Source organism: Rhamphochromis sp. 'chilingali', assembly GCF_963969265.1.
Source record: "Rhamphochromis sp. 'chilingali' genome assembly, chromosome: 2".
NCBI lineage: Eukaryota > Metazoa > Chordata > Actinopteri > Cichliformes > Cichlidae > Rhamphochromis > Rhamphochromis sp. 'chilingali'.
The window spans coordinates 33280424-33294007 of NC_137930.1; the positions used below are offsets into that span (position 1 = coordinate 33280424).

At 39.8% G+C, this 13584-nt stretch overlaps 1 protein-coding gene across 7 annotated transcripts in view; it reads left to right on the forward strand.

Annotated features, from left to right (window-relative positions):
- Nucleotides 1–13584, forward strand: part of vav2 (vav 2 guanine nucleotide exchange factor) — a 196877-nt gene that overhangs the window by 124279 nt on the left and 59014 nt on the right. For all 7 annotated transcript variants that reach the window (XM_080861482.1, XM_080861484.1, XM_080861483.1 and 4 more), the window contains exon 3: nt 11898–11956. In XM_080861482.1, coding sequence (XP_080717608.1) covers nt 11898–11956 — 59 coding nt within the window. The remainder of the gene's footprint in view (nt 1–11897; nt 11957–13584) is intronic.

Sequence of the window (13584 nt, forward strand, 5' to 3'; positions counted from 1 at the left end):
TAGATCTGACAAGCAGAAAAAAAATAAAAAAAATAAAAATTGCAACATCAGGAGCTTCAGACAGTCACAGACATAATGCAAACTTTACATCCATTTTCTAGCAAATAGCGTAGATGTGTGTATATCATAGAGTATGCAATAATAGTTGTAGTTTGGGTCATACGCTCTCTCCAAGACAAATAATTACGTTTTGGGCCCAGCTTTCTTCAAGATGACCCCAAAACAGAGTCTGCCTCCTCTTCAGGAGCCATTGTACTTCCAGCTATGCAAAGTATAAAGCCAATAATCACTAACAAAATAAACTTGCAGCAATAGTTAAATTTGAACAGTGGATATAATTAAATTAAATACATGTCTCTCAAGCAGTATGATAATATCACTCATTTTAAATAGTAGAACATCTTAAATCGTAGTTGCTTAAATTGTGCCTGTGATTTAACACACTTTACTTCATTGCACTCTATTGCATCTCAACATCTTTCCCGCAGCTGTTTGTGAGACATTAAGACATTATTCTTAATGACACATTCTGTCACAGAGTGCCCCAAATGCACATACCCCCTGATTAAAATGTCATTGACGACCTAGTGGGTTGGACAGTTCATAGCCTACAAACAGCTGATGAAAGTAGTCGAAACATGACATAACACATGGGAAATTTCCCTCGCAGCAGGGGGTTTAGTCACTCTAGCATGCAAATGTCAGACACATTTTTTTAGGAAGACAAAAAAAAGAAGCGGGCCAGCCAGAGCAGGCACATTATCCTCAGCTACACTCACATACACATTTTCTCATTTCCTGTTCAATTTTTGTGTTAACTGAGTCCTTTCAGCACTTAAAGGAGGGGTGGGAGTTTTCCTCAGCAGTATGCGAGAAGACCACGAGAAGAAGATTTTGTTTGTTGTGTTAGCTGTTGATAATAAATGCCAAATTATTTCTGTCTCGAAGATGAGCTGCAGGCAAGGCAAAGGTTGATCCACTGATAACCTACCATGTGTAAAATCTTCAAATCTGCCTCAGAGATATTTTTTTAAAATCATTTTTCTCACATTCAGTCACAGTTGCTTTTTACTTCATTTTGAGATCATCAGAAGCGTCAGCTGAGTTTGACTCAAGTATTTCTCAGCAGGGGGAAGGTTGTTCTACATCACTCGCTCTCAATATGTGTTGTTTTGACAGCATGTCCCAAAGAGCTGTTTTAGTCAAACAAGTGTAAAAGTAGGTGTCATCCATAATTTGTTGAGGGCAGACTTGTTGTTTTGTTGCCTTCATGCTCTGAGAGGTGATACACTGTTTTGTTTTGTTTTTTGTTTTGTTTTTGTTTTTTTACTCACCTCTTTAATTGAACCCTTTGGGCAACAAGTGACCGAGGCTTTATACAGTCACATATTTTACTTTATCATTCATCCACCAAAGCGTTAGATTAACCTTTCAGTAAATTTTCATGCAACAAATCTTTAAAAAAACTGGTTTGACATCTTTGGAGATAGATCACACAACTCTTGGGCAAGGATTTATGAAGGATTAATGTCACTGACATCCTCACATATTCCTTATGATACTCATAAAGTGACATTTTTTTTAGAATGAATCTTTTTATGTAAAAAAACTAACAACAATAAATCAGATAAAGAGAATCTCTATAAATAGAGATGATTTTTTTTTCCTGACTTTGTTAAGGCATTGTCTTTTATTTTCACCTACCCACTAGTGGCAGTGTGTACAGTCCTACTCTGAGAGGCTGCTGTGCTACAGTGGCCCTGAGATGTCAAACGAAATGCAACTTTAAAAAAAACCAGCAAACTGAAAAATACTGCAAAAGCAAGCATTACAACAGAAGTTGAATAAAATGCAAGAGAAGTAGAAAAAAACAACAACAAAATCTCACAAAACACAACAGAAATGTTTCTGGTGTCCCAATAACCTGATGGACCAGCTGGGGAAGTGACAGAAATCAAAAAAATGTGAACGACTGCAATGGGGCAGGCTTAAAACAGGACCATCAGGGTTGTGAGGGTTTTTTTCTATTTCCATTTATTTTTATTCAGCTTCTTTTGTGTTTTGTATGCTTCTGCAGCAGTTTTCTATTTGCTAGTGATTTCTTAAGCTGCAGTACATTTGACCTCTCATGGCTACCATAGACTGCCACTGACGTAGTTGCACCTACTGATCACATCTCAACTTCCATCTGTTAACATAGCAAGGCATTTTTGAGCCTGCTCTGCTGGGATGTTCAGTCGAATGCTTGTTGTTTGGCTCTTTCTGCAGAATCACCAAAATGTCTTCAAGTTCTTCTCGCCACACACTCATTCCCAAAACCCCCATACCTTCTTGCTCAAGCTTAAGCTAAAACACTGCTGTGATACTCTAAAACACGTTCCCTCCTCATTTATTATGAATGGTCTGGCTTTGCAACAAGTAAGCTGCAAGAATATTAGTCCTGATTGAGTGCTTTCTGGTGAGTGCAGAGGCACCTTTTCTGCTATTGTTGTATGATCAGTGTTGCTATGCTTCTTGGAGCACGCAGGTTAAGTGCAGATTTATACAGCAGTAATGCAAAGTCATTTAGGCGGCCTTTCTGTTTTTTGTTTTTTTTTTCTTTTTAAACTAAACCTTTTAAGTTGGTCTAAGGTGAAAAGAAATGCTGCACTCAGAGACCATCAATCCATAGTGTCTCCTGTAAATGTGGGTAAGGAGACAGAGTGGGCCATCTACTAATAAGAAAGTTGGCAATTTTATCCTTGGCTCCTTCAACCTGCATGCTTGTGGGCACAGTACTAAACCCCCAGTTGCCCCCAATAAAACAACGTGTGAATGTCAGGTTATAAGTGCTCAGGCACTGAAAAGCTTTGATGGATGTACGTGTGCATGGGTGGACGAGGCTTGTAGTAAGAAACCACTTTACTTATAAGTACCAGTCCATTTACCTTTTTTATATGATTTGTTTTGGTGGTTTGGCCTCTGTGGTTTACTTACTTTATATAAACTCAGATAAAGACATTTTACCATGTTAACACTTATGTCCACTTTATTGTAAATGTTTAACACAATTCTGGACTTGTTTTCAGGTTCCCTGAGTGTTGTTGTGATTATATGTTGTTCTGGTATTATTAAAATTGAACTGAACAGAGCTGAATTTATTAAAAATAATTGTGCCCAAGTCCTCTGTTCTTTTAGCTGTGAAGCATATCAGCCCCACAACAACAATAAATTAGTTTCTTCTGGGTCTTTTTTTAATTTTATTTTGTTTTTGTCATTTTCAGTTTCTGGATAAGTTTCCATTAAGCCCCTCTCTCTGCTCTTGTTCACTAATATTGCATTATTTACAAGCTGGTGCAGCATTGAGCTGTTTCTATTACTGTGTGTGAAAGAAAGAGGGGGGAAAAAGGAGGAAAATGTGTACACATCTTGAGTGTGTGTGTGCTGATACACACATGTACAGCATACACAAAACAGGCATAGTCACGCACAAGCGAGCAGGCACATGTCTGGTGATATAGCGTGAAATGGGACAGGTCATGGACATGGCTGCAGCACATCGGCAGGTGTTGACCAGGCCAAAACGATCTATTGAGTATAATTTGCACATGTTAGCCACTGTTGCCCTTTTCCCTTCAAGCAGCGCAGGTTCAGATCGAATCGATGTTCGAGGTCCTTAAACCTAAATAAGCTCTAAAATTGATTTGTTGGTACATTTTTACATCAATAGTTCATTGGTGGTGGTAGGATATGCATTTCAAAATAGACAAAAAAACCTTCAGAATTACCTGTGTTATATTAAGTTCAGTCAGTGGGATAGGTAGGAATGATGTGCATTTCATGTGTGGGCTAACTACCCTGAAAAAAGCTTAGAGCCATTTTGTCTGGCATCCATAGTGCTTGGGGTCCTTAGGGTCAGCAGCAGCACTCTTTCAGACCCGCAGGCCAAGCCAGAGGCTTTTCTTGCACAGACATACCCAGTAAAATCCCCTGTAATCAAGCAGCTGGAAGGTCCACATTGAGGGGATTTAGTGCAGTGTGGCAAGTGCCAATCTGTCTGCAATCAGGATTTACACAGGCCTAGCTCCCGATGGCATTCAGTAATTTCTAGCGCGATGCTTGAGACTGATCACAGTGAGTCATGATGTCCCTTGAATAGAAAGACAATGCTGGTCAAATACAGCCCATGATTCGTGGGTCTGGAGAATGGTGAAAGTAGAAGTAAGGATTTAATATAAACAGAGCCAACATTTTATATTTTGTACAAGCATGCCCTCAAAACTACCTCAGTTACTATTGTTTTTTAATAGTTTTACAAAATATACAATGAATATAAATCTTTGTGATCCTGGTTCATGTTGACTTGATTGTTTAACTTCATAATTTCTGCAGATTTATCAGCCGCACATTCACACCCCCAGTATCTTGTTCTACCACCTCCCAAAGCTATTCTATTGGCTGTAGATCTGGAGTTTGGGCAGAATACTGAAGTACACTCATTGTCATTTTTATGTACGATTTTTAAGATGACTCTTGCTTTGTGAAATTATCTGATGTCAAGCTGGACGTAAACATGAAAAGATTGTAAATCATGTCCATACACATGGTTAGCAAGCATACATAGAACGGCTGTGGCATTTAAACTATGATTGATTGGTATTAACAGGTCCAAAGACTGCCAAGAAAACATTTCACGCACCATTGGTGAGCCTTTGACCACTGCAGCCTCAAATTTGTATTCTTGGCTGACAGGAGTGGAACACGACATGGTCTCCAACTCTTATCAACCATCTGTTTCAATGTTGGACATTATGTGCGTTCTGGGATGTTTATCTACTTAGCAGAGTTGCACAGAGTGGTTAACTGAGGTACTCTATCAGCACCATCCAGTCTCGCAATTATCTTACCTCTTATTGACAAGGTACTTTCGGCCAGAGAACGGTTGGTTATATTTTGTTGTTGCTTTTCACATCATTAACTGTTTATAGAGTTTACTCTTTATATGTGAAAAATGCTGAGAGATACAGTATCTCTCAGCATTTTCAGGAATGCGCGATGAACCAGGCAATCTTGCACCAACAAACATTCCACTGTCAGATCATGTTTTCCATCATTCTAATGTTTGGTATGGAAATTAATTGAAGCTTCCAACTTGTATTGACTGAATGTGTTGCGCCGCTTTAACATGGTTGGCTGAATGGTAATTGCGCGAAAAAGCATGTGTACAGGCATTCTTAATACTCTTGATATACAGAAATATCGTTGATGTGTTTCTGAATTCTTGTTTCATTTAAATATTTAGATAACTTGTATTGCTTTCTTCTGCCTAAGAGTATGGATTGTAGCAGACTATTGCCATCAGTGCACTTCTGTTAGCTGAGAATAAGTGTTTACTTTCTAGCCTGCTTAATTAGGCTGTTACCCAATATTGTTGGGCTCAGCTTGATTTATAACTGGTTTAATGCCCTTTCCTCCTCCATAGTATTTCTATTTATATAGTTTGTTTCAGTTGTAGTTTTGGATGTTTGACTTGAAGTAAACTTATTTCTTCTTTATCGCCTTTTTTATTGTCCTGTGTACACAGAGCCTTTATGCAATAAAAAAAGTAATCAACTCTTTTGGGCCTTTAAGTTATGTGTGTGTACGCTGCACACTGGTGTTTATCGCTCATATATGGGATACGTGACGGAAGCTTTTCAGTAGGGCTGCCACAAACGATTATTTTGATAGTCGACTAGTCACCGATTATTTTTGCGATTAGTCGACTAATCAGATCATCATCCACTGGACGTAAAACGTACAGCTTATTGCACTAGCAGCATCTGCTCTTATATAACTATCATTAGCTTACAGCTTTAAGCGTTTAAGGTATGTGCTAACTAAAAATAAAGACAAGATGATAGTTTATCAAATTTAAATGAAATTTGCAGATTGTTTCAGTGGAGTTTAATAAACTCCTTGCTATCTAAAATATAACAGGACACCGGAGTATATTCTCGAGCATCTTTAATCTCTTTTCAACTTTAATCTCAGCCAAACAGATTTACTCAGGAACAAATAAAATACTAAAAAAGCCAAACAATAACATTTTTAAGTTATCTAAGTGACTTATATATGTTTAACCTGAGTAGCGAAAGACGGTGGTGGGTTTGAAGACGATTTGCTGGGAGTCCGGTGTTCTCACGGCTCTAGTTAGCCTCGCCCCCGGCTCGCTATCGAGCTAGTGGGTAACAGTCGGAGCGCTTTTGAAAATATGTGGTGTCTTGATAAACTGAGCAGATATTTGAGGTTTACACAGCTACATTCTCGCCTGAAAATATGTTAAACGTTTATTTTGTGACCCAGAAAGAATAATAAGAGTAATATTAAAACTAACTAGCTGCCGCCATTGTTGGAAACTGCGCTGGGCTGCGCTATGAATTCTGGGACACAGCTTCTTCTTCTTCGGGGTTTAACGGCAGCTGGCATCCTTGTACATGCAGTGCTGCCATCTTCTGTTTCAGTCCGTTATTACACTGTTAAATCCTACTACTTCATCCTGCGTCTTTTGGGATCTTACAAAGCGTCAAACGACGTGTCGACTATTAAATTAGTCGTCGGCGATTTTGATAGTCGACGTAATCGTGACTAGTCGACTAATCGTGGCAGCCCTACTTTTCAGGAGAATTTTCTGTGAATTGTGTAGAAAATGTAAAAGAGAACAAAAAGGCAAAGGCAGAGGTGGGGAGAGGATGGGAGGCAGAGGATAAGAGGAGGTTTGTAAAATGCTGAAACTCCCAGTGGCAGTGGGACAGTCGGATGGAGACACACACACACACACACAGACTCTGCTTTCCCTACTTTGTGTGTCTATTATTGATGGGCACACAGGGTTCCCACTCAGCCATCTGTTCTCAGCTCTCCCACTCTGTGCCCCTTTTGGTTTTTGCCTACAACTTAGGCAGACTGGCATGAGCATAGCAATGCTGTCCAATCAAAGTGTGAATCCTTCATAAATATATCACACTATTAGGGAGTTAGCTGTTTGAGCAGGAGCCCAGTGAGAGAAAAGAGAAAAATAAAAGTAATGTCCTGAATTTTTAATTAATTCTTCCTCTTTGCTGGATAGCTTCCAATACTTGCACTGATTTGCAGCAGAAGGTATAATCAGAACTTTCACAGACACATAATCATGTCATAACTTCATCAGATCTAAATATAATTGGCAAAGGGGTGTGCGTGTGTTTGTGACGGACTGTCTTCTTGTGTTCAGATCTTAATCAAATCACAGCCACACCCTCCCACTGTTAATAGCATATGGCTGCAGTTTTGATTTGATCAGTGCGGTAACTGATGACCATGCAAATTTAGTCGAGCCCCGGTTGCCAGGGGGAACCCGTGTTGTGCAGGTCTTTTGATTGGCTGCAGGGTGGTCGCATGCGGTGTCGCTTGGCGCCCAGCTGGGACACAGGCCACATGTGGCGAGTCTGGAGACATGTAAGGTCGGTGTGTTTGCAAACACTTGGCTTCGCCCCGTCGGTCCACAGATGCAACCATTATCCCCTCTCCCCCATCCTTCCCTTCTCTCTCCTCCACACATACACACACACGCACCTTCCTATGCAGTAAACAGGCTATAAACGTTACATTTCGGTCATGCGCAGAAAACCGTGAGCACAAGTTGAGGCTGTGAGACTTAACGTGCATCCTCAATTGCATTCATCTTGTCTGACAATAAGGGTCACCCATGGGTTAGGGAATGCCAGAGGCTTGTTGGGGGTGCTGATTAAAGGTGAGATCATGGTTTCGGGGCTTTAAAAACCTGCAATATTACTCCATCGTGTGACTTGTATTTTCCATATTCCTAGAGGGGCAGAAGAGGCTTTATTCTCTAGCGAGCAGTAGAGTTAGGATCCCCCGGGGAGTACAAGATGAGAGGGGAATTAATAATGTGCGTGGACTCAAAGGCTTTGACTGAACTAAAGGATCAGAAGCGGCTGAAGAGAGTGTATTAGAGGTAGAATGGAAAACAGAAACATGGGCAAAGAGAAGAAAGTAAGAGAGACTGACAAGCAACCTTTGAGCAAAGGCTGGAAGCAGTAACCTTATAAATAAGATAAAACAAGTCTGTTTCTTAAAAAAAAGGAAGGAGAAGAAGAAAAAGAAAGGGTTTTTTAAAAAGACCAGCTATTAAAGGGATGCTCCCCTGAAGTTATCCTTTCAGTATCCCTTGTATTCCTTTTATAGTCTTACAGCTTTGTGATGTGTTGACATCAATAGTGAAACAATAACTGTACGTTAAATAGATTAATAAGAAGCGTAATCCTCATTATAAGCAGTACATGCGAACAGTTTTTCATTCCTTCAGCTGCCCTGAAAACAGATTGCAAATTAGCATTTCTTACCAAAGCTAGCGTGAGTCACGAGCTGCCATGGCTCCAAGTACTGAGAACATATTTTTCGCATTATGATGTGTGAAGCCAACATGAACTAAGAAAAGAGAACAAACTTCCTCATGTTGAGGAAACTTGAGATTTAATATTAATAGACTTTACCCTGTGATGTGTGAAAGTCACACTAGCATGCTCAGTGCTGGCACACACTCTCCTCAGGCCACACGGGCTCTGGCCCTGCTGTGACCTCTCTGGCTCGAAGCCAGTGGCTCTGCTATCCTTTGAACCTGGGCAAACCTGGCTCGAGGCACCTGTGTTTAGCCAGATCTGAGTGCAGCTGATCACGGCAGGCAGCATGAAATATTAATTGCTATTAAATGCCAAGCGCGTACACCCGTTCATCCTCTTGTTTCATTCGCATTTTACATTTTTGTCTTTGCTCTGTCTTTAAATTTTGTCATCTGTCTCTCACCCTTCAACAAAGAATATGTAGGCTCATAAGACAAAAAAACCCCTCAATAATGATGATGGGGCAGTTTGCCAGATGCGTTCCCTTCCTGCAGCTTTGCCAAGTGGGCAAAATGCCACCAAGCAGCACAATGGGTTTATCCTCAGTGATTTCTTAAATACCCTAAACACAGACACCTGAAACAAAGACACATAGTAATCTTTTCTATCTACTCCCTTGCTTCTTTCCACATCTTTATCTGTCTCTTTTTCCTTTTTTGCCTCCATCTCTATTTACAGTAAACAAATAGGTGTCAAGTTAAAACAAAAATATAATCCCTTAGTCTCTTCATAAAGGGGACCTTCACACTATAGAAGGCATACTGTTATCTTTGTCTCTGAAAACTCAATCCATAGTTGTTCTCAGTAATCGCTTTTATCCTGTAAACAAACTAATGCTGTCCTGAATGCCATTTTTAGGCTTTTCGGTGATAATCAGCCATAATAATTGAAGCTTTGCCCTTTGCGTCCTGCAGTCATAACAACTCGTTTCTGATTATGCAACCTTGGCAAAATCACCAAAACACCGTATAGATGAGTAAAAAGACAATGGCCAGATCTCTAACAAGCTGAATATCCATGTGAAAATTTCAGCAAAGAAGCAAGACATCTCCACCATCATGATTAAAATACTAAATTAGGGATCTTTTAAAACAATGCTTCTGCCTGTCAGCAGACTGATGGAGACATTCAACAGCAACTTGAATTGAAGCTGGTCAGGCAGCATGTGGTGGCCTAACACTGCAGTATCTTTCCTTTAATTTCCTTTAATTGCAAATCTATATGTAAAGAAGGTATATAATGTTAGACTGACCCTGTGTTGAAACCATTAAGCACGACCAAAACACTCCATTACGCAGGTCTTTAGCAGCTCAGAGAAATAACCTCCTATTATCTGGTTGAATAAAGGGATTCCCCCTCTAGAGTGGTTTGATGTAAATGAATGTGACATATATGCACTCCGTGTAACTGATTATGTTAAAGACAAGAACACCTTGAATAGAGAGAGTGGACAACAGCACTTCAACACAAGCACTCCACAGCTCGAAATTGATGGTCTTCGCTTCATAACAGCCATTAACATGTGCTCAAGTTGAATGTTAAATACTAAAGGCGTTGAGGTGCCACATTGTGTGTTTAGAGAAGAGGGAATTTGATGAGACGCTGTCGATGGCACACCTGCCAAGGAACAATTTTGTCCTCCCTGTCGAGGAGACATCTGGCATTGCCACGGTGTTACAACCCGAAATACACCCAGGAGTGGGTAATGAGGCGTAGGAGACAGGGGGTTGTGTTTTTTTTGTGTGTGAGTGTGTCTGTGTGTGTGCGTGTGTTTTGGGGCGGTGGTCCTCATCTTCCTGAACTAGCCTCTGTAGGGCCTGCAAGCGCACCATCTGCAGTCCTTAGCGTAAGCCCACTTGCGTGTGACTCATAAGCAGCAACAAATCAACTTAAATGCATGCACAGACACATTTGAGCGTTTAAAACTAAAAAGCTAAAGTATGGAGGCTTTACAAAAAAAGCTGCCAGCCACCTAGCTGAGGCTTTGCACCGCATGTCTTTGAATGTTACTATTAACATGGTGGCCTGCATTATGTTTACACACAGTCCTGTGTGGTGCTGCATACGCATGAGAGGGGTTCGATAATCACCCTCAAAGAACAGAGGAGCTGCAAGGAGTGTGTTTTGTTTAATTGCAGCATATACGATGTAAATGCGAGTGGCTCTTCCCCTCTGGTGTCTTTTACTTTTCTTTTTCTGTTGTTGCCATTGATTTTTTTTCTTTTCTTTCTGGAGCCTGTCTGTTAAAATCCATCGAAATGGACACAAACGATCAATCGCTTATATGATAAATCATAAAGACTTTCAATTCTGATTTGTTATTAGAATAATTACGTGGTGCATAACAAGAAACAAAAATGGAACACAGTATAATGAAGCCGCCTGGAGCTGCTTTAGTGTTAGAAGACTGCTTTCGACAGTATTATGCAGAGATGCAATGAAGATGTCTTAATGGTGAATTCTTAGTAGCATATCAGAATGTATTGCAAGAAAAAAAGATTGCCGTAAATGTGTGTGATGCTTGTGTTTTACAGAAAGTGGTGGACACAGCCTTGTACATTGGGGGTAAAGGTGTAGCGGTATGAAAACAAAGCATTTCACAGCCAGCTGGTATAGTTTAAATTCAATAAATAAGTAAAGTTTTATCTGTAAAGCACATTTCAAAGTGCTTCACAACAAAATGCCATAACACAAAAACAAAAGTTGAAATATGGAGCACTGTTCTAACTTTTCCTCTGACACCACTGAAATGGTAAATGGACTGGTTCTTATATAGTGCGTTTCTACTCTACTTGTATACTCAAAGCGCTTTATACAACATGCCTCAATCACCCAACACTTTCTCTTTTACCATTTTCTATCTAGCATTCCTACACATTCACAGTCTGATGAGAACATCACAGAGAAACTTGGGGTTCAATATTTTGTCTAAAGATACTTCAGTGTGTAGACTGGAGAAGCCAGGGATCAAAACCCCAACCTTCCAGTTAGCAGATGACCTGCACTGCCCCTGAGTTACAGTCATTCTACAAATGCTCAAGAGAAGATGCTTATGGAAAATAGGGAGCGAGGAGCCTGTAGGCCACACGTTCCCATATCTCAGATATGTTGTGCTCAAGGACACTCCATAAGTCAGTGTTTAGTAATATGGTTTACTACTTAGTGAAACGTATTACTAAGTAGGCTTGTTGTAACAGAGTTGTTACATGCAGCACAGAGACGTATGGCTGATTTTCATGGAATCAAAGGTTAAGGGACACAAAACTGGTTACTGGCAAGTCAACAAACTGGTTGTGTTCTGGTATTCAGTGTGATCACAGCCTTTTAAGATGACATCATGAGTCAGTTACTGTAATCTGTGGTTACCGTAACTGTAACTGAATGTTTAGTTCATTAGAGGTCTTCAAACATAAGAGCAAAGATGAAAGAAATTTGTAGTTTAATTGTTCTAACGTTTCATGTCTTTGTTTATTTCAGGTAATCTCCGCTCTGTCGAGGATCTCCCACCACAGCATTGCACAAATCAAAGGCATCAGGTATGAGTCTCATTTCTCTCTCATTTGTCTTTTAGACAGCTGAAGGACTTCCAAATATCAGCGTCAAAGAAGCCATTTGGAACGATTCCACATTTTCTTACCAGCCTATTTTAAAATGGATGTAGCTATTAACGTCTGCTGCTCATTTGAAATTCAATTTACATTTTAGGCAATTAGCAGCAGCATTCAACCTCCACATTATCATGCAGGACAGAAATGACTGACAATACATTCCCATCTGTCACTCAGACAGCGCTGTGTCGTTCGCAGTCAGAATACTTCATTCCATGCAAGAGTAGTCATTTTTAGTCTCAAGTAATGGCGAAGTTGAGAGAGTTCTCCCCATTTATTGGAATGGGCTCCTAAGTTCTCGTCATTTGCTTGATCTGCTTGGAGCTCGGTGGCTCACCGGCAACACATAAAAAGACATTTTATCTGTCTGAGTAATGAGTTGATGGAGCACAGCCGTTAGGAGCTGTGCCAGGAAATGAAGGGAGGGGAAGGAAACAGGGAGCGAGAGAGTGACAGAGAGAAAGCAGGTCCCATGACATTAATAAAGGCAACATAACCCGCTGACTGCTGGCTAATTCACTGCTTGTGCATGCTGACCATTTTGCTGTGAGGTGTCAAAATCAATGCTCATTTGACCTCATTGTAAATCACAGGACTTTTTATTCTCAACTTATTTTACTTTTAGTAACTTTTCAGTTTTTTGAGTTTCACTATTTTTGGAGTGTTTGCCCTTTAACTGATTGATCAGCCGCCACAATGCTAAAGTCACAGTTCTAGATAGTTTTGGAGGTCGTACCTCTTTTCTCTGCTATAACTGGGACTATCGTAGATTCTATAGCTATGTTTTTAAAGACATTTTAGCTTCTGCCCTATGTCTTTTCTTAACATAACTGTGACTTTGGGTGATGTAGGCATGATGTGACTGATCCAGACTTTAGTCTACTTTAATATAAATTTAACAACAGCACTTTGAATACCCAGGCTTTATTAAACTTTACTTTTGTTTCAGTGAAATATGAAAATATTCACTACAGTCCCCCTTAACTTACTGCAAGGTATCAACCAGGCAGTGGATAAATACAGAGGGAACCTGAACAGGATGAAAAAAACTATTACAAGAGAATAAAATTAGGAATCGATGCATACTCTGAATTATATCACTTCAGACATCTTACTGTAGTTGTAGTGTAAAAGCAGACAGAAAAGAAAAGCTTGAAAGGTAAGCAGTAGGTATTTGCCTTTAGTAACCCAGAGCTGTTTGGTCTAAAAGTAAGTACTGACCTCTTAGTCTGCTCCCCAGCAAAACAAATGAGAACTTCATCACAATGACTAAAAAATGACTTTATTAAGTAGGGTCACATTTCACTGTTGGCCAGAACAAAAGAATATTGATATTAAAGAGTACACTCATCTAAATCCTAAGGGAAATGTGTCAGAAGAGGAATGGCATAATACAAAGTGTTGTCTTGATAAGTGGCTGGAAATTAAAAGTACTGCTAAGATGCTTGTTAAAATTTTGTTATGTTAACGTGATCTATTCTCAGAAAAGCAAATGACAATTTTAAACTTTTGCAAAGATAATAAAGAGTTAATTGTTTTTAATATTATTATTTTAT